Source organism: Mytilus galloprovincialis, chromosome 9, assembly GCF_965363235.1.
Source record: "Mytilus galloprovincialis chromosome 9, xbMytGall1.hap1.1, whole genome shotgun sequence".
Classification (NCBI taxonomy): domain Eukaryota; kingdom Metazoa; phylum Mollusca; class Bivalvia; order Mytilida; family Mytilidae; genus Mytilus; species Mytilus galloprovincialis.
Window position 1 is genome coordinate 27,747,844 of NC_134846.1, and position 19,557 is coordinate 27,767,400.

The 19,557-nt window shown below is 31.1% G+C and overlaps 2 protein-coding genes and 1 long non-coding RNA gene across 4 annotated transcripts in view; 2 read left to right on the forward strand and 1 right to left on the reverse strand.

The window, feature by feature from the left end:
• The window catches only part of LOC143044723 (GPI inositol-deacylase-like), a 166,030-nt gene extending 159,997 nt beyond the window's left edge, over positions 1-6,033 (reverse strand). For both annotated transcript variants that reach the window (XM_076216825.1, XM_076216824.1), the window contains exon 1: positions 5,872-6,033. In XM_076216825.1, the coding sequence (XP_076072940.1) occupies positions 5,872-6,006 (135 nt within the window). In that variant the 5' untranslated portion in view covers positions 6,007-6,033. The remainder of the gene's footprint in view (positions 1-5,871) is intronic.
• LOC143044731 (uncharacterized) overlaps positions 1-19,557 on the forward strand; it is an 85,715-nt gene that overhangs the window by 55,905 nt on the left and 10,253 nt on the right. The gene's annotated exons all lie outside the window — the stretch shown is intronic.
• On the forward strand, positions 7,519-8,833 carry LOC143046432 (uncharacterized). Its single transcript, XM_076219595.1, has 2 exons — positions 7,519-7,582; positions 8,378-8,833. Exons 1-2 carry the CDS (start codon positions 7,519-7,521, stop codon positions 8,830-8,832), a joined length of 519 nt encoding a protein of 172 aa, XP_076075710.1. The 3' UTR covers position 8,833.

The window sequence follows — 19,557 nt, forward strand, 5'->3', positions numbered from 1 at the left end:
GGGTCTCTTAATTTGCACAATTTTATTAAAACTGCAGTTTATATCTTATCGAAATATGTTGCCGGTTCTGAACATGTTTCAAAAATACAAAAAAAATGCAAAAATTCTTCTAGTAAATGTTACCAACTATCCTTGCAAGACATAAATCTGGACCAACAGCTTAAAACTTTAAAGTGTCAACAAAAAAAATTGAAAAATGTTGTTTTGGGGCATTTTGTAAGTTGAAACAGAGGTTATATGACATTGAAGATTAAAAGTTTTAGAGTGCCTTTTGATCAATTTTTAAAGTATTTTTCAACACAGGGCATTGAAAATGTACTTTTTTAAACGTAAACCAATTAAAAAACTTATCTTATTGAAATATGGATTCTTTCTTGATTTCAAAAATATATATATATGGACCATAATTTGGTATTCGGCCTTTGGTTTCTTTTTGTATCCTTTTTTATAAGTTCTAAAACTTTAACTTTTATTCTGTGGGTTGTGTTGGTGTTAGAATGGTATTAATGGAACAATTGAGTTTTTCGAGAAAAAATTAATACATTTTAATTCACTGTTTACGTGACAGGAAACCAAACAGGAAACCAATCTTTATTTTCTTTATTTTGCACAATATATTTCAAAAGACATAAATGAACACCATTACTGGTGTAACTTGCTTCATGTTAATATTTAAAATCTATTTTCAATGTTAAATTAAAGTTTTTTTTAAACGCGACAGGAAACCATAAGAAACAGAAAGCATTTTTTTAGTTTTATTTTATTGCAAAATCTGCTTAAAATAATCTGAACAGTATACTTTTTCTTAAAATCCATCTTAAATGAAACAGTATTATAAAACTCCTAAATATGTGCTTGTTTTGAAAACAATTAGTACAATTTATTCAGAAATTTCCATATTTTCTTTATTGATACAGGATACCATAATCGTTGTATCTTGATGTTTTAGCCAACAAAATGTATTTATATTTGGTTTTGAAATTCCAGTTATATACAATTTATTCCAAATCATTGGCAATGTAAAATTCTTTAAATCCAGTAAAGAAAAAAACTTTTAACTTGGAATTAAAATCTTTAAAATAGGCACCATGTGATATTTGTGACCTGTACACCATCTACATGGTTTCCACATTTTAACCTACTTTAGTGGGCTAAAATCAATAAAGTACTTCCTTTCAAGTCATGCATGGTAAAATTTTACTTCTAATTTGACAAGTTTATTGCATTTCTGAAAAGTGTTTGCAGAACATGATTAAAAAAAATTAATTATAAATTGTGACAAAAATACCAACTTTGTACATTCCAAGTGTAACGGTATATTAACATGTATTTTTTATTAAATTATCTTTATTCACCTAAAATATCCAGTAATATTAACTGCTGAAGCAAAATCAATTCAACGAGTATCGGCACAATGATAAGAAACGTAATGTCGATTGAATTTTCCAAGGACCCTTTTTCATCGTTATCCGGAAACAAAGTGTGTTATAACATCCGTCAAATCTGAAATCGATTTTGTCAAGCCATTGGGCATTTATTTTCACTCAAAATCGTATGTAACATTATGCACATAGGAAAAATAATAGACCCCCGGCGCGATCTCTTTGAAAATTGTATTTTCCTTTTTTTAAACAATATGAAACAAGTCTACAGAATATGCTTGCTAACATCCCGTTGGAAACAAAACCAATGTTTAGACCTAGTATTTCATATATCCGGCCGTAAGCGCATGATTCACATATGACCGAAAATGATTAGAACTTAACGACAAAAACAATTTTAATAAAACAAGGAAATATCTGGACTTCTGTTTCTTGTGAAATGTAACGCATAACGATTACGTCATTTTCTAACTTAATTATTACTAAGAACAAAACTAGAATGTAAATCATCTCTGATTTAACTGTTTAACATCTCGCAAGAGTTCATATTTGCATATTGTTGTAAAGAATTCTTTTACAACAAAGCAGATTACACCATCTAAAATTTGCGTTACGAAATCGGAAACCAAAGTAACGCAAGTGTTCTTACACCTGCTACAGAAATACTTATAGTTCTCTGCATTTTCTTCTGACTATTCTTATTGGTCGATGTTCTTTATTATTTGAAAGCAAAAGTTACGATTTTGCAGGCGACGATTATCTTTAAATTTACCAGAGTTACACACTTCGGAAGCGAAAATAACGCTAAGAAACGACACAGAAAAGCGGCCGGATAACCTGAAAAATTTGTTTATTTCAAATTCTCTCTAGGGGAGAGTAGAAAGCACCTTTATTTTAATAGAAATAATAGCATTTGATGGTGGAGCAACAACTTCTCTCACCAAAATACAATATTTTATCACTTTTCTATCGTTATCGGAAACGGTCCCAATACCAAATTATGGTCCATATATATATATATTCACTTCTAATAAAAATTCAAATGACTAAAATATACATATTGATTGATGGGAAATAAACTAATAAACAATGGTTTGATATAATTATAAGTCTTAAAATTTTGAAACTGTTTCAAGCCAATTCCTGATAAAAAAAAAAGTGTACTAATTTAATTGTTGATTAATTACAGATGATTATTGGAAATTTATCAAGTAAATTATAGGCCTTACTTGAATACCTTTTATTTATTCATATTTATATTCATATTTCATTTTTTTAAGATCTTGTTAATCCATTTATCATTTATTTTCAGATATAATTTACAGAATCACTTTATGTAATGTAGATCAAAAGTAATTGGCAATAAATAAATCTATCATCCTTATAAATATCAAACATCTAATATACACATTTGTGTATTGAATTATGAGGTCAAATACTTGTGTATTAAGAATTATATGTATATTGAGTGGTCTGTATAATTATGTAAGACTGAGGTTGATAGGTAATGTGGCCAATTGATTGGCAGTTTAGGTGGGGTATTGTAATTAAAGGTCCACCTTGTCTCTGATTGTTTAGTGATAATGACAGTTGTCAATCATACTAGTTGAATCAATACCCAGTTACCTAATCAAAATGTTTTTTTAAAAAGCCTGCACATCAACACACCTTAATGACATACATTCTTGAATGAACTGCTCCAATAATATACCCAGTTTTTTTCAGTTTATATATGTGTATTAATTATGTGCACATACATGAGAACCATAGGGAACTATATTTCAGTGTGAATACATTTAGTAACAGTAGCTAACCTGTCCTGTTGTTAGGGAGGCCGGTGCCTAAGTAAAGATTTAGAACAAGTTCTAATCTTTCCAAAAATCTAGTCTGCCCTTCCACGAAATATTTAATTAGAATTTTTTTTAAATGTTTATGAATTTTCGAAAATTCCACCTGACAACCAATCAGACAATAGTTTTAAGTTGAAAATCAATGCAGACAAGATCATTAACTGATGCTCATTAGCTAGTTGATACATTTGTCTTTTAAAATACAACTGACATATTAGGATCTTAATGGTGCTATGTGGATAAATTTATCGGTTTCCGAGAGCAAAATTGGCAGCGCGTCATCCCTACAATGGCTTCCATTTCTACGATTGTGAAAATGAACTGGCGTAATGGGGAGATAATTTTGACGAAGTAGAATCCTGACTGGGTAGAAATTATCACAATATATTTGTTTCCAAATTTCCTCGAGTTCAGCCTGATATGATAGATAAAATGTATGTTATTTTTTCAAGAGAACACATTTAACCATGTCAAAATTGAGTTTTAATAATAGTTTGATTGTTTTAAACAGTCATTTATATGGATTTCAGTTAAAAGAATATGTTTTCATTTTGGCTTTATCAATAAATTATTGAGATATGTAAAGAAATATGTGTACATACATTTATATTTTCCAAAATTTAGAAAACACAGCTTAAAATTTAAAAGAAAGCTACTGTTGTTTGAAATAACTGTAACTAAACATGTTCTTGTCATTTTTTTTTCGATTAAAATGTTTTATATTCAATAATTCTAAACATATTTTGTGTCTTTGTCATTGACCAAAAATCTGAGACTGGTGACAATGTCTTGAAGGCCACCATTAAAGAAAATTTGACAGTTTATAAACACCATTTATTTAAAAAATATTAAATATTTCTTCCAAAAACTGCATGTAATTATATAAATGCTTCCAGTGTTAACCTAACGATGGCTATTTTTCATAATTTAAACCATTTCTGTACCAAAATATCAAAAGAGTTTTTTCCTGATGTGATATTCATTTTTGGCTTATGTGAAACACAAAATTTACACCTGATTGTGGCTAGGCCGCCAAGCTAGTTTAGTACAATTTTTCAAACATAGATTTAAAATGATAATCGGCTTATAATTGTAAAGCTTAAAATATTCATATTATAAGTTATCTAGTGTTAAGTTTTAAGCTCGTTGAGTAGCTTTTAGCTTAGTGTGTAGCAATTTTACCATTTGTAAAGACTCTGTACATAATTATTTTGTATTTTCAAGACAACATAAATTATGTACAGTTATGCTACAATTTACAACTCTCAGTTTTTCGCTAGACATGCTGTTTTTATCTATCAATCACGAATATTCAATAGCTATGTAGGCGTGTCATAATCTTGAAAACCAGCCAGTACACAGCTATGATTTCATTGATAACCAGTATTAAAAAGATAAATATAGCACATGTTTGGTTTGATCTGCCATTAATTTCTTGTGCTGGTCCCACATTTAATGAAAAGTAAACTGGGACTAATTCAAAGTCAGTCTGGTTATTGTTGTAAATTATGTATTGATGGACTGGTATCCAGAATATATAAATTGTTATCAATTTACTATGAATAATATTTTTTTAATTCAGATGCAAGCGCTAAAAGGTGACAGTATGGTCTTCATGTCCATTTATATAATAATATTAACTATTGTGATCAGCTCATGTGCATATTGGTTTAATTAAGAATGAACAATAGGAAGTTGAGTTATATTATATATGCTGAGTTACAAACTGTCACAGTAACATTGATATCTTGGTGGCAAATGAAGTGTTTTAAGATTTTAGTATATGCCACAGTGCATGAACTTTTACAGTACTATACATATATTAGTGCATTATTGAGGTAATAACATGTGTGCCTTAAATGGAGTACAAATGTATATATATGGTGATGGAACAGTTCCCTGAACGTATATAAAAGTGAATTGACATTAAGTTACTTTAAAGCTACTAGTGCCTCAAGTTTTTTTAATCGGTACCCAGCTGGGATAGCATCCTAAGCTATTGGATAAGACCAAGTTCCGTTGCGTTTTAAATTGGTGGCCAGGCAGTGTTGATATCCTTAATACCAGTATCTTGAACAATTGGTTATAGGCGAAATTATACTGGTTTGTGCACCGATTATATTCACTGTAAATTATTCTTGCACATGCACACAGTTGCTTATAGTAATTCAGTTGCTTTTCCGTGCTTCACTACAAAAGTAGTGGTACTCCAGATAGTGGAGGAAAGAATAAAGAAGAAGTGGCAAATCTAGACAATAAATGCATTTGATTGGGAAGATATGGTTGGAACCCCCCTCCCTTTAATTTATCCTGGGGGGGGGGGCATGGGGCTATCCTGGGAAACCGTTGGCAAACACCAACACCACCACCCTTTTTAAATGGCTGGATCCGCCCCTGCATATACTTTAGGATAAGGGTTTATTCACAGCTAGTGATAGTTTTAGGTATGGGTTTGGATAAGGTGAATAAATTTTAGTATAGCTTTATATGGGTGGGACCCCTATAGTCTTTAGTCTTTAGTATGCGTCATCTTGACACTGATTGTCTCATATGTACTGATGTACTTTGGAATCAAAAAGAGTGCCGGCAAATCGTCTTATATTGTATATTCCCAGTAAACACGTCTTCGTGAATCTTACAATGTATTCTGGCATTTCAAACATGTATGTCATAAGACATTTATTCTTTTGGAAATTAGATAAGTAGTCCCAAATTCCATAAACAATAATCCCAACGCAAACCACACAATATCCTATTTTCCACGGCGAAACCATTTTTCCGCTTGATTCCTTATTTTGTATTTACCGGTTTTGCTTATGTACAAGGAATATGAGCTCCTTCTCTTGGGAGCACCTCATATTGTGTTCACTGGTTTTAAAAGAGGGTCGTAATGGGGGCACCGTCATGACAAATAACGGTAAAAATTATTGCCAAACGACGTTAACGTTAATTTTTGGTCTTTGACGATCAAATGTACACTTTCTTATAGACGATAACAACCGACTGATTTTGACGAATCACGTTAATTTTTTTTTTTCGAAAAAAAATAAGTCTATTTAAAAGTAAAATACGGAAAAACATGAACAAATTTAACAAAAGCTTTCGATCATAAACAAGCTTCTCTCAAAGTTTGGTACAAATCAAGGATAGTTTAAGAAAGACTAGTTATTAAAAATTATCAAGGATTTATACAAATCCTTGAAATTATCAAGGTCGATTGTAGCAAGCCCCCTTGTTCACATAATAAACCTTAGGCCAGTTTATGTACAGGAATATTTCCTAATAAGTATATCAAAATCTGCTAAAGTTGCTCCCATATTTAAAGGTGGGGATAAAACAGACCCAAACAATTATCGAAAGTTATTTGAAAAAAAACTGTCTTTACTGAACAACTATATTATTCTTAACCACTCACAAATTATTAATACAACAGCAGTTTGGATTTAGAGAAAAACAATCTTGTCATACAGCACTCATTAAGATAATTGATAAATGGTTGGAAGAATTGGACAATGGAAATTTTACCGCTATTCTCTTTTTAGATTTTAAGAAGCCTTCGCTTTTGATACGGTAAATCACAGCTCAAATTATACAAATGTGATGACCACTCTGTAAAATGGTTTTCATCGTACGTCACTCAGGGAATGCAAAAAGTAAAGTTAGGAACCACTGAATCAGAATATAACACTGTAACTTTTCAAATGGAGTTCCTCAAGGTTCTATACTTTGACCTTTATTGTTCCTCATTTATGTAAATGACTTACCATTAACCTTAGAATATACAGAATATGATCTATATGCTGATGATACAACTTTACATTTGTCATCTAAATCTATTATAAATTTAAATATATGTTTGAATAAAGCCTTATTAAATGGTGTCATGCCAAGAAATCCTAGCTAAAAATTCCGGTGGACCTCCTATGGCACCCATTTATAGTAGATACAGATTTTAATTTCATTCAACAAATTAATTTATGATCTTTATGTACGTGTCGCTTAGAAAACGGCCATATACCAAATGGTCAATATTAATCATGTATGTAATTTGCTCTATGGGATATATGCAGAATTTCAAAGGAGGCAATTTCTTGGCATAACTGGCATGGGGGAAGAATGGCTATATAATACCAGCAACAATTTTACTATATTGCTAGTGCTGGTGAAATAGCCATTTCTATAGAAATACGCTATTTTGCCGGCTTGAATTTTTATATATTTTAAAATCAGAGTCGCGGCAAAGTAGTAAATTTGCATACGTATGTTTCTGTCCTTTCTAAACTGGCATGAGTTGTTCATCATCTGGTGTTGGGAGAAGTGCTACTGCCAAAAAATTACTTGAAATAGTGCGTAAAAATACACCCAAACGATATATTCTGGTAAATGTTAAATTAACTACTTCGACTAGACATGTAAATGAATTTACAATTCAAACGCTTTAAAACATTTGTTCTAGGATAACATCGTTTTGAAAATTTTTATAAAATGAATTTAAAATGAATTTCCAATGATTCGGGGGAAAAAAGTTAATTGTTTCATTTTGTTCAGTCGATACCGATGAGGTCTGAACTTGAGTACTGACAAAAACATATGAGTATAATAGATTTCCCTTAGATTCATGGTTTTATTATTTTATACACGATTATATTCATTTTAGAGCTTAGTCATGATTGAGGATTAAATCCCAATGAATGATCAATCCGGAGCCAAAACAATTCAGGTATGTATAGTTCAACATTTGAATTAAACGAACAGTTTACAGCTAATTTCCTAATGCATGTAGAGAAAAAAACTTTGGTTAGCTTGATTGCTTTGTTTGTATATTTTACAATCATATTAGGATAACACCCAATTAAATTCAAATATAATATATACAGGTTAAACTATGCTAGGGAACTTTTAAGGTAAGAAAGAGTACTCCCTGGTGAATGTATGACCAGGTTGTTGGTCACCTCCGTCATATTAATTAGTTTCTGGGGGAAACTAGCGGTAGTTGAGATAAAATCCAAATTGTTGGAAAGTTTACATATTTATTTCACATCCATATATTTCAAATATTAAAACATAACTGAATAACAACATAAAAACAAATATAAAATACCACTACCACTTGAATCGGTCAAGCTGTCACTGTCACTGGTGTAGGAGTCAGAGCCAGAGGAAGAAATGTGTCCATTTTTTGTTCTGGCTCTGACTCCTACACCAGTGACAATGACAGATTGACCGATTCAAGTGGTAGTGATGATGAGACTGCAAGGAGCAAGGGGAAACAAAGTTACAGTAAAAATAAACCGATAGTTGTCACAAAGAAATATTCAGAATCTGGAAGTTCTAGTGCATATTCTTATGGTTCATCAGATGAAGATTTTGAAGATGAGGAGAGTTCTCCTCAGAAAAATACAAAAAGTGTTTTGTCAAAAAAGAGTCAGAAAACACAGGCTTGGGAAATTAATGGGTCATCAAATAACAATAATGAAACAAGACCGAAATCTGCAAAATTCAGGAATAGATCAAAAGATAAATCTGATTCAGACAGTGAAATAACGGATGTTTCACCATTAAATTCACCACGTTCAACACCTAGTAGGTCACAAAAATAAGGACTCGGAATAATAATAAAAAGCATAGATTAAAGAAATATACAAAATCCTAAATGTGAACTTTGAACGTACAATTGTCGGGTCATAAATGTAACACCTAGGACCTTTGACAGACAGACAACCCTCATACTTTGTAATTAAGATAGTCTGCCATCGTTTGTTGTTGATCACCATTTTGATTCAACCATTTTTACAGGAATTTAAACATTATTTGTCTATTGTACCACCATTACACATTGTGACACAATTGAGTTCCTCACTTATACAGAGCAGGCAAGGCCGTAACTAGGCCTCTTATTTTAGTGAGGCAAAATAATTGAGCCGAGCGAAGCGAGGCGAAATTTTTTTTCGGAGGGTATGAAATGAATGGTGCAAAATCCTGCATTCTAGGCATTTTTAGAGAGTTTGATAATGTTTTGAATTTGGACAATTTTTATATAAATTTTTCATATTTTAAGACTTTTAATTATACTTACATCAAATTTTTAACAACTTAATTTAAATTTATATGCAAGATAATTATCCAAATATCAAATTGAGTCTGCTGCCAGAACATAAAACAAACATCGATTCAGAAGGGTTCTCCAATTTTTTCTATGGCCGATTCCGTTAAATCGTTTCAGAATTATTATTTGGTCTGCTGATATCCTTATCGTGATGAACATGGAGCATGGCAAGACCGCACAATCTCTCGCCACTCATGCATGCTCTTTTCCAAGTTTTCAGTCGTTTCAGGGCATTCTGTGTTTCTAAAGGTAGCACATTATCATCAACACAATGATCAATGTCTTCTTCCAATTCCTTCTCCATCAGTGATTCGGGAGAATCATCGGTAGTAACAGTTTTGTTTGAAAAAAGGAATTAAGCTTTACTGTAAGCACCATCATACAGTCGCATTTACAAAATATTAAACTCGCTTTTATGCTGACAAAGAGTAGACAAACTAGGGATAGAATGAGGTAAGATACATGTATATGATTCTATCTATAGAGTAAGTATATATGATATGGTTACAGGGGAATTTGAATGGAGTTTTTGACGTCTACATGTAGGTCCGTAATTTCAAATTATTTCTGGAAATAGTCGGTGGTATTTTAATTCCAGAATCTATAAATTTAGGGGTTAGGGGTTGGGGTGTCCGATTCCGAAACCCCGAAAATAAGAAAACGAAATTCCGTAGTCCCGAATAAATAAAGACAAAATCCTGTGTTAAAGGATCTACCATTCCTCAATAATATCAAATTGAAATATGGGATATTCTTTCAATTTTTAAGGTTAAAGAAACATTGATAAAAACTAATCCATGCATGTTTCATATTATTTATATTTTATTTGTCTGTAAAGAGAAAGATTAAAGTTCGTGAAACGGAGAAATGAATACGCAGACAGGACTGCCCCTTGCGATGCCCTGTGCTTGATTTGTCAAAAGTTGGTGAAACGGAGAAATGAATACGCAGACAGGACTGCCCTCTTGCAAAGCCCAGTACTTGATTTGTCAGTCTACTGATCGTTTTTGGATTGTTCTAATGAAGAATTTATATGCAAATACTCAGACTCTGTTCACAAAAAAATAGTTTGCTTAGTATTCCTTCTTTACCTGCAGTGTCGCTTTTCCTTTTTCTGCAAGAGCCTGTTTTTAACTAGATCCATGATGATTATCGTTACTAGGTTAATGTAATCGAGAAACATCACCCGTTGAGATGCTGAAATATATCCAGGGAGAAAAGTTTAAAAGGAATGATGACAAGTTACAGAAATTAAGGTTGAGACAGAACAACACATGACTATTATATTTATATATATGTATAAAAAAAAAATAATCAGTGTCGAAATTTTAGTGAGGCAATTGCCTCACTTGCCTCAAGGGTAGTTACGGCCTTGGCAGGGGACATTTCACCTCAGCATATCAATCTTGTTTTTATTTCAGTATTATTTTGTGACTATACTTATAGTAAATGTTTTAAAGATTTCAATTGATTACATAGATGTTATGTGTCGTGTTGTTGGGATGTTGTCTCTTTTTACCTTGAAATATTATAAATCACCTATTTCTATATCATGTACATAAATATACCAACAGAGGTATTATAAACAATTTTGATTGACCAAGACATTTCATATTGCAGGGTAAATGTACAGCATTACAGCTTGTCAATAAGGATTCATGTTGGAAATGACCATTGGCATTGATTTTTAAGGTAAGAAATAGCTGTTACAAAGATTAATAATAACATTAGATATATATTTCATTATAATACGTTACTCTGATTGACTACACTGCAATCTCGCGTTATTCCTTAAGCAACTTCATTACACAATAAAATGTATCATTCATGATAACATGAGGTCCAACTATAAAGTGCGCAGGTAAATAAGTAAAAACTTGATTAAAATTGTGTTTTCGTGATCCTTGCTAAAAAATTAATTATAAGTATTGAATGCTTCTTTTTGTAACTTCATAGGGTTGTAAAAGTGTTGACCGTGTGCACATTTTTATTAGAATGAAGCATGGAAACAAAATGTACTTCGGGTAACGCTTTTACACCCCAATGAAGTCAAAACAAGTTGCTTTCTTTAAAAAAAGAAAAGCAATACATGAACCTAAGACCACTGACTGCCGGGTCACTAAAAGATTGTTGCTGAATTTGTGTTTGCTTTTGAATTGAAATATTTGACTGTGAATAGAAGAAGCCAGTTGAAAGTATATATTTACAGCTTCTATTTGAATAGTTATTTTAAAGCTCGACTATTTTATTTATTACTTGGGAATGTACATAATTATAACCATTTGGCAAATCATAATTTCTACTAACCGGATGACTTGTGCAAATTGCACAAACCTATCGCAATATAAATTTATGCACTCAGTTTGCTTTGTAAGCTGGAATTCTGGATGCATTTATTTTTATCTATCATATCTTTATATTTTGTTTCCTACATGAATGCCTTTATATTCTCAACTCGTATTTGAAGCTGTCTGGTAGATGTTGTATGCGGTGAAACCTGTGGCATGCAATTGATTGGGACCCATAAAACATCTCAAATTTTAAGGATTTCCTGATTTTACTTAAATCCATTCAAATATTCTACAGGAAAACTTAGTTTTGCCGAAGAATTTCTTTATTCAGAAGTTTATGAATACCTGAACACACTTTTGAAATAACCAATTTATATAAAAAGGTATGTAGATGTAAAAAGATACAAGAATTAAAATGATGTACACCAGGCACAAGTTTAGTCTACAAAAAAAGCATCAGTGACGCTCGAATGAAAAAAGTTAAAAGGCTAAATACATTACAAAGTTAAGGAATCTATTCCTTGGGTAGACAATCCTTAGTTTTTAGAAAAGGTCAAAGTTTATAATAGGACAGTGACTCAAAAAAGAATCAAAAGAGAAACAACTCGAAGTCAGAATACCGTGAGTAATGATGACCGTGCTTGAAAATCACATGTAAAGCTCATTCTGCCGTGTCCTGAATTTAGATAACAAAAACGAAAATAAGCTTTCACGAGTGTTATTGCATGCAAGTAGTATTTTACAGTCATTCCCAAAAAATGAGTACAATTCGAATGTAGACACTGTTAAAAAATAAATTTCAACTGAGCAGAGAGAGAGTGTTGTTTTCTTCTGTGTCTATATCTAGTCTGTCATTTTTTTAATTTTTACTTACACCATTTTAGTTGTTTTCTAGTTTTAGCATTTTTTGTAAGACAAGGTAAGTATGAACGTATCGGAGGTTAGTGTTGTATAAAGTCATCTTTAAAATTGCATTAGAGAAAAACACAAGATTTAAATCCAGGCTCATGTGAAATGGGTTACATTTACCACCATAGCAAACTGATTTATACGTATTATTCTGTATATATTGAAAGCAAATACCAATTTTAAGGTCTGAATTAATATAGTGTTTAAAAAATAATTCAAATAAGTAGTTTTCACAACTTATTTAGTAATAAATTTAAACTAATGAAATGTTATGCTGTATAATATTTTAGTTTCATAATACAGCTTTCCAGGAAAAACCCTATATTATTTATGTTTTGAATCACTTGTATGTATTTTTTTATGCTTGTATTAATCCACACCCCCATCTTTGTTACGGAGGTTGATATCAAGTCAGTATCTGAATGCTGAAACACTTAACTCTTTAATGCTAGCTTTTCTAAACAATTTATTGACATTACAAACTAAAAAACTGTTTTCTATCAAGTTATATGTTTCTTTTAGTCAAATGGACTTGTTCTTGTCAAAATATCCGTAACGATTCATGAACTTTCACTCAAAAATATGTTTTACCTAAACCGAATACTGTTCAACTTAATTTTATTAGCTCTATACAGATAATGTCATCTTCCTTCACACCATAATGTATGTATTATACTCAACTATAAAGTTTTGGAGTCAAAATAGTTTCATTTCGAAAATTTCTATCCTCCGTAACGACATTTAAAACCTCCATAACGGATAATTCCAGTTCTTACCAACAGCAAACATATAAATGAATGTAAATATTGGAATTAAATGACAAACAAGACAACAGAATTAAACATTTTTCTTAGTAAATCGTTATCTAAAAAGAGTAAAGTCCTGTTAGAGAAAAAAAAACTTTTTTTCCTTAAATTTCTATCCTCCGTAACGTAAATCAATGATGTCGTCTATGATTGACATCACCTTTTGATTTTTATTAGTGATAATTGATGAACTGATTTGGTATCTACAACAATGTACAAGAATTTCAATTGGTATGATCATGTTTACATGCATCTTTAGATTTTTTTATTTGCATAACCTCCGTTACATTGATGAGTCCTAAATAATCTTGAAAATGTTTGCCATAAACCGCTGTTAAAGTTATGATTGTCGTCGTAATTACACAAGTTGGGTTGTAGACTAAGACCCCGTTCACACTAGCATTTTTTTTTTAATCGATCTAATTTGAATCGATCTAAATAAAACCAGTTAGCGTTCACATTATCTTTAATCATAACGATCTCTATCGGTCTAAACCGATCCACTGCGTTCACACTACAATTAAAAACGCAATCGATGTCACCGTTTTACCCGTAAAACTGTAAACATTGTGTATAAATAGAACTGATTTATTAAATTCATCTATTGATACTCTGACACACACACTTGAAAAACAATTCATAAAGTTATTGTTTCTCCTGAATCAGAAGTTAATATTTTGGTACAGGTGTTATTGCCGTTTTCTTTAATTTTGAAAAAAATATCTGTAGTAACGAAGTTACAACACGACGAAATATTGCGGTTCCTGAAAAGAAAAAAAATCATCATAAAAAAGAAAACACAGATTTCGCAAATCTATGCGATGGCGAAGACAAAATGTTTTCAGTTTGTTTTAAATGTCTGTAAACAGAGAAATATGGGTTAAGGAACGAACCTCTGAGATAGTTTTGCGCTGTAAATGCATGCGCATACGTTATTTTCGATTCACTCGTACTAGTTTAAACCGATCTCTGCGTTCACATTTAAAGTAAGATCGGTTTACTTTAGATCGATTCAAACTAAACTACCTCTTTTTGTGTTTTAGTTTAGACCGATTGAAGATCGATTCAGAGCGTTCACATTGGCCCTTAAATCGATCTAAAGTGAACCGGTCTAGTTTAAATCGATAAAAATGTCCTAGTGTGAACGGGGTCTATTTTAAATCTAAGAAAATGGCTGAGATAACGTTTATTAAACGTTATAATGTTGCTCACATAATAGGGAAAAACAAGTTAACCTACCTTTCTCAAAACAACATTTTTTTTCTCAAAATCTGTATTTTGTTTGTCTGTTTTCTTTGTAATAAATGATGTCTGCTACAAAAATGACTTTCGGCAGTGTCGGCAGCCGCTGATACTGATAAAAAAAAGTCTGACAACTTAACTGAAAATAACTGCGTCACGGAGGTTATTTAAACGGAGGTTAGTTTTATTTACATTATACATGGAAATATGTAACAATATTGTTGAGTTGCTTTTTCAAAACTGATTATTGAGAAGCTTTATGGGTGCTTTCAATGAAATAATCATCATTTTGATTTGTTCTTGGTTAGTGCGTTCCAAAGTACGCGTTACGTAGGTTGGATTCTTATATGCGACAATCGAAAAAAAGAGAAAGAGAAGATTTTTTTTATTTTTCGTTTCATTGCAATAAAAGTTAAAGGCAGGATTTTAAAATTTGATGTATCAACTTTGCTTAAAGTCACTTTGGGCATGATTTCCAATCATATAAATATGTTTTGACTGTACCTAAAGATACGTTACGGTAGGTTATATACGTTTATCGGCGTCATGGGTTTAATGGGTAAATCAAAGTGTATATTATAACTTTTGATTCTAAAATATTTTTGTGGATAAAAATCAATACAGTGTCAAATAAAAAAGCAAATCTTATCATGATTTAGATGAAATAAAGTATTTTAATTCACACCGATATTTGGAGTTTTTCTTGGCGACATTCGGAATTCGTGTGATTTCCGTATATTGAATAGAAAATCACACAAATATATTTACGATATACATCACAAAAGAATATAATTTCATTTTAGTATACATATTAATCACTTAGAACACGAAAAAGATTATCTGTGACATATGTTAAGCTTGCATTTTGTGGTTATTTGCCGGCGACACTGAAATTTTGTAATTGTACCCATTTTTTGGGAATGACTGTTTAGCGCACGAAATAGTAAATAGAAAGCATCTCACTAATACTCGGGAAAAGAATACGCATTTGCGTCATCACATATCTTAATCTAATAGTTGTCAAACTGCCTACATTAAATGTTTTGACTCCGGATTCATTGACATTTTATCCGGAATTTTTGAGACCGCAAACCGATAGTGTGCTTTTGAAATGTGATCTATAATGTGAATGAATCAAGACGTGTAGGATGTTGGTCAACACAATGAATACCATTTTCAAAACCGTACCATAGTACAAATATGTAGATGCTATAAGGTTAATCTATTAAAACAAACAAACAAAAATTGAATTAAAACTTTATAATAAACTAACGTTCCTGTTAGTATTTTTTTCAAATTCTTTTGAATATATATAATATCAATAAAGACAATATTAATCAAAACCAAGGAGTAAACAAAGACTCACAAAACCAAAGGACATTTACATCAACAGTTATAAATAATAATTAAGAAACAACACGAACTCCACTAGAAACCGGGAGTGAAATAAGGTGCTCCGGAAGGGTAAGCATTTCCTGCACCGTATACGGCACCCGTCGTGTTATTTCTTTGTTCAGTTCGGTAATTATGGAAGTTTATTATGACTAAGGAAGAATATCATATATGATTTCTGACACACTTTTGTCATAATGGCCAATCAGCTCATGATGACGACCGGAAATATCTTGAGTGATGACCTTAATTTAATTGATTCATAGCCCTGTCTTAAACACGAACGTCAAGTATTTACGGATGGACATTTTATTTATCGAATGAATCTATTTTTAAATTTTAACATTCTACTTTGTGAATATATAACTCTACAAAATATAAGCAAAGACTTCTAAATCCATACTAAAACAGTATAAAATAATCAACATTATGGTTGTTATTAAATTTTGTTGTCATTATTGTAAATTATTTTTACGGTTATTGTGAGCTGCAAGGATTTAAAATCATGCTTTATGAATTGAAAACACACAAGTATTTTTATTCACGACCGTTTAAAAATTTAAAAATTTAAATCTTTAATAAATTTATCTTACTTTCCGTTATATGGACATATTACAATACAAAAAATAAATAATACTTACTCATAAAACTTAAATACTAAAATGGTATGAAATAATTAACGTAGAAATATAATGATTATTGTTTATAAACGTTTTTTTTTTTTTTTTTGTAGGATGCAAAAATTTATTTAGATTTAATTTTTATGTTTCCTTTATAAATGAATATTTAAAAATACCAAAGCAGACGATCTTGTCATATAAAATACTTATTTCTTAATTGCAACTCTGAAAATATTCTGATTTCAATCATTGTTATAGTTTCTTCAGAAACATAGATACAGTATTATTATATTTTATATATATATTTCTTTGATTCCGATTGAATTAAATACTTTTGATAATATTATCTTTCTATTTTCCGATCTACTATTAATATTTTAACCAGAATGTTCTCTCCCGTAAGTCTATGATGAAATTCACAGTATCCCGTGGTTAAATCTTCAAAAATAATTAGTTTACATGTTATCTAAACAACAGAAAATACCACGTTATAATTGTTTGTTTATTTGGTTAAAGTTTTTTCTTGGTTATAAAAACCTGCTGTTCAATATGTATAATATGGATCACTTTAAGACTATTTGATGAAAACGTAATCTTTTTCTGTAATTCCAAATTTAAATCTCTAAAATAAAGACATTAGTATAATACTCTGTTCAAAAGTCAGAAATTGATCGAGAGAAAATGATTCTGGGTTACAAAAAAAAGCATATCAACAGAACGATGAAGTGCAACAAAAACAAACATACATAACAGACTATTTGATATCAACTGTCATAATCCAGACTAGGTACAGGATATTTTAAGAAATAATTATGGGTGGAACCTGGTGTTATGGCTAACCAATCCTCCCGCTTATTTAATATGCCAGAAAAATTGAAAGTGTCTTAATTCTTTTTCAGCCTATAATTACCATGGTTACTGTGGCTGCATAAAAAAAAGAATGCGGATTAATTTTGTCTTATCTTAATGTTGACATACAGTTAGCCTACCGTGCATGTTGTCATTCAAAGGACACAGCTTTCAATAAAGTTAATCATAACATTGTGCTAGCACTTGATAACAACTGTTATGCTATTCTTGTAATGTTATAGACTTATATGCTGCATTTGAAGTTATTGAACAGCTGATTCTGATTGAACATCTTGAATATTCCTACAGAATATCTGACAAGATGTTACTGAAACAACAGAACATAACTTATCTCTAATAAATATTGATAATGATGATATGCTACATTTTGGTGTACCACAAGGTTCTCTATTAGGATTACCACAAGGCTCTCTTTTAGGGTTACCACAAGACTCTCTTTTAGGGTTACCACAAGACTCTCTATTGGTATCACCACAACTCTCTTTTAGGGTTACCACAAGGTTCTCTATTAGGATTACCACAAGGCTCTCTATTAGGATTACCACAAGGTTCTCTATTAGGATTACCACAAGGCTCTCTATTAGGATTACCACAAGGCTCTCTATTAGGGTTACCACAAGACTCTCTATTAGGATTACCACAAGACTCTCTATTAGGATTACCACAAGGTTCTCTATTAGGATTACCACAAGGCTCTCTATTAGGATTACCACAAGGCTCTCTTTTAGGGTTACCACAAGACTCTCTATTAGGATTACCACAAGGCTCTCTTTTAGGGTTACCACAAGACTCTCTATTAGGATTACCACAAGACTCTCTATTAGGATTACCACAAAGCTCTCTATTAGGATTGTAAATGTACTGTATGTTTTTTTTTTTAAACCTATTTATGAAATCGATAGAAGTCACAATATGAACTTATATTCCTATGCTGAAGATAATGAGGTGTATCCTGAATGAACTAAAGACTAGATGCCGGTTTGACAGTTATAATTGCATAGATGAGTTCAAAGTAAATATGCTTACAATTAGTAAATCAAGACAAAACTGAACATATTATGTTTATGTGTTACATATATTTGTTTTTCGTTCATTTTTTTACATAAATAAGGCCGTTAGTTTTCTCGTTTGAATTGTTTTACATTGTCTTATCGGGGCCTTTTATAGCTCACTATGCGGTATGGGCTTTGCTCATTGTTGAAGGCCGTACGGTGACCTACAGTTGTTAATGTCTGTGTCATTTTGGTCTTTTGTGGATAGTTGTCTCATTGGCAATCATACCACATCTTCTTTTTTATATATTGTTTTTGCTCTTAAGCAACTTAAAATGGACATATTAGATTTCTGGCTTGCTTTCGTTGAATCTTTAGTGTGTAATGCTCCCTTTGTTAATAAGGTGAATATAGGTATTTTCATACAGTTGTAATGATTATTCATTTATGTAATTTTTATGTAGTTTTATTGTATCAACCTTTTTATTTTATCTGATGTGGCATATTTTAGTTTGTTAATTGACACGATTATTCAACATTTCTAGTCTGCCCATTCATGAAATATTTAAGTGTGATTTGAAAATAGCCCCCTCCCCTCGGACAACCATTTTAATTTTTTAAATGATATTTTGAAATCTAAAATAAATATAAGTTTATAAAGGAACCTGCAAGTCATATTATATGATTATATGCATTGATATTAATATTTGAAAAATATATATAATTTTACAATTTATATTATTAAACACAAATCCTTAACTGTAACACCATAAAAGTACATGTAATTGAAATGTAATTCAAAAGTAATTGAGCATTACATGCTTTTTTCAATGTAATTAATTAAATTACCATTACATGTAATTAAAAAAATGCTCAATTACACATTACATTCAATTACCTGGAAAATTGTAATGCATTACACTTAATTACCATTACATTTTTAATTACCCCATCCCTGCTGCAAGATAAAATTTTTCTTTAAAAGGATAACTTTTGTTTGTTTGTCCATCTTCATCTTCTATACAAAACTTTGTCCTGAACATGCATGCAATTATAAATGACACTGGACGTAAAGCAACCAACAATCAATCAATCCA

Bases quoted from the DNA above. Each gene is read 5' to 3' on its own strand.
- LOC143046432 (XM_076219595.1), top strand. From the start codon at position 7,519: ATGAGTTGTTCATCATCTGGTGTTGGGAGAAGTGCTACTGCCAAAAAA. The intron at 7,583-8,377 runs GTAAAAATACAC...TCACTGGTGTAG, and splicing joins AAAATTACTTGAAATAGTGC to GAGTCAGAGCCAGAGGAAGA.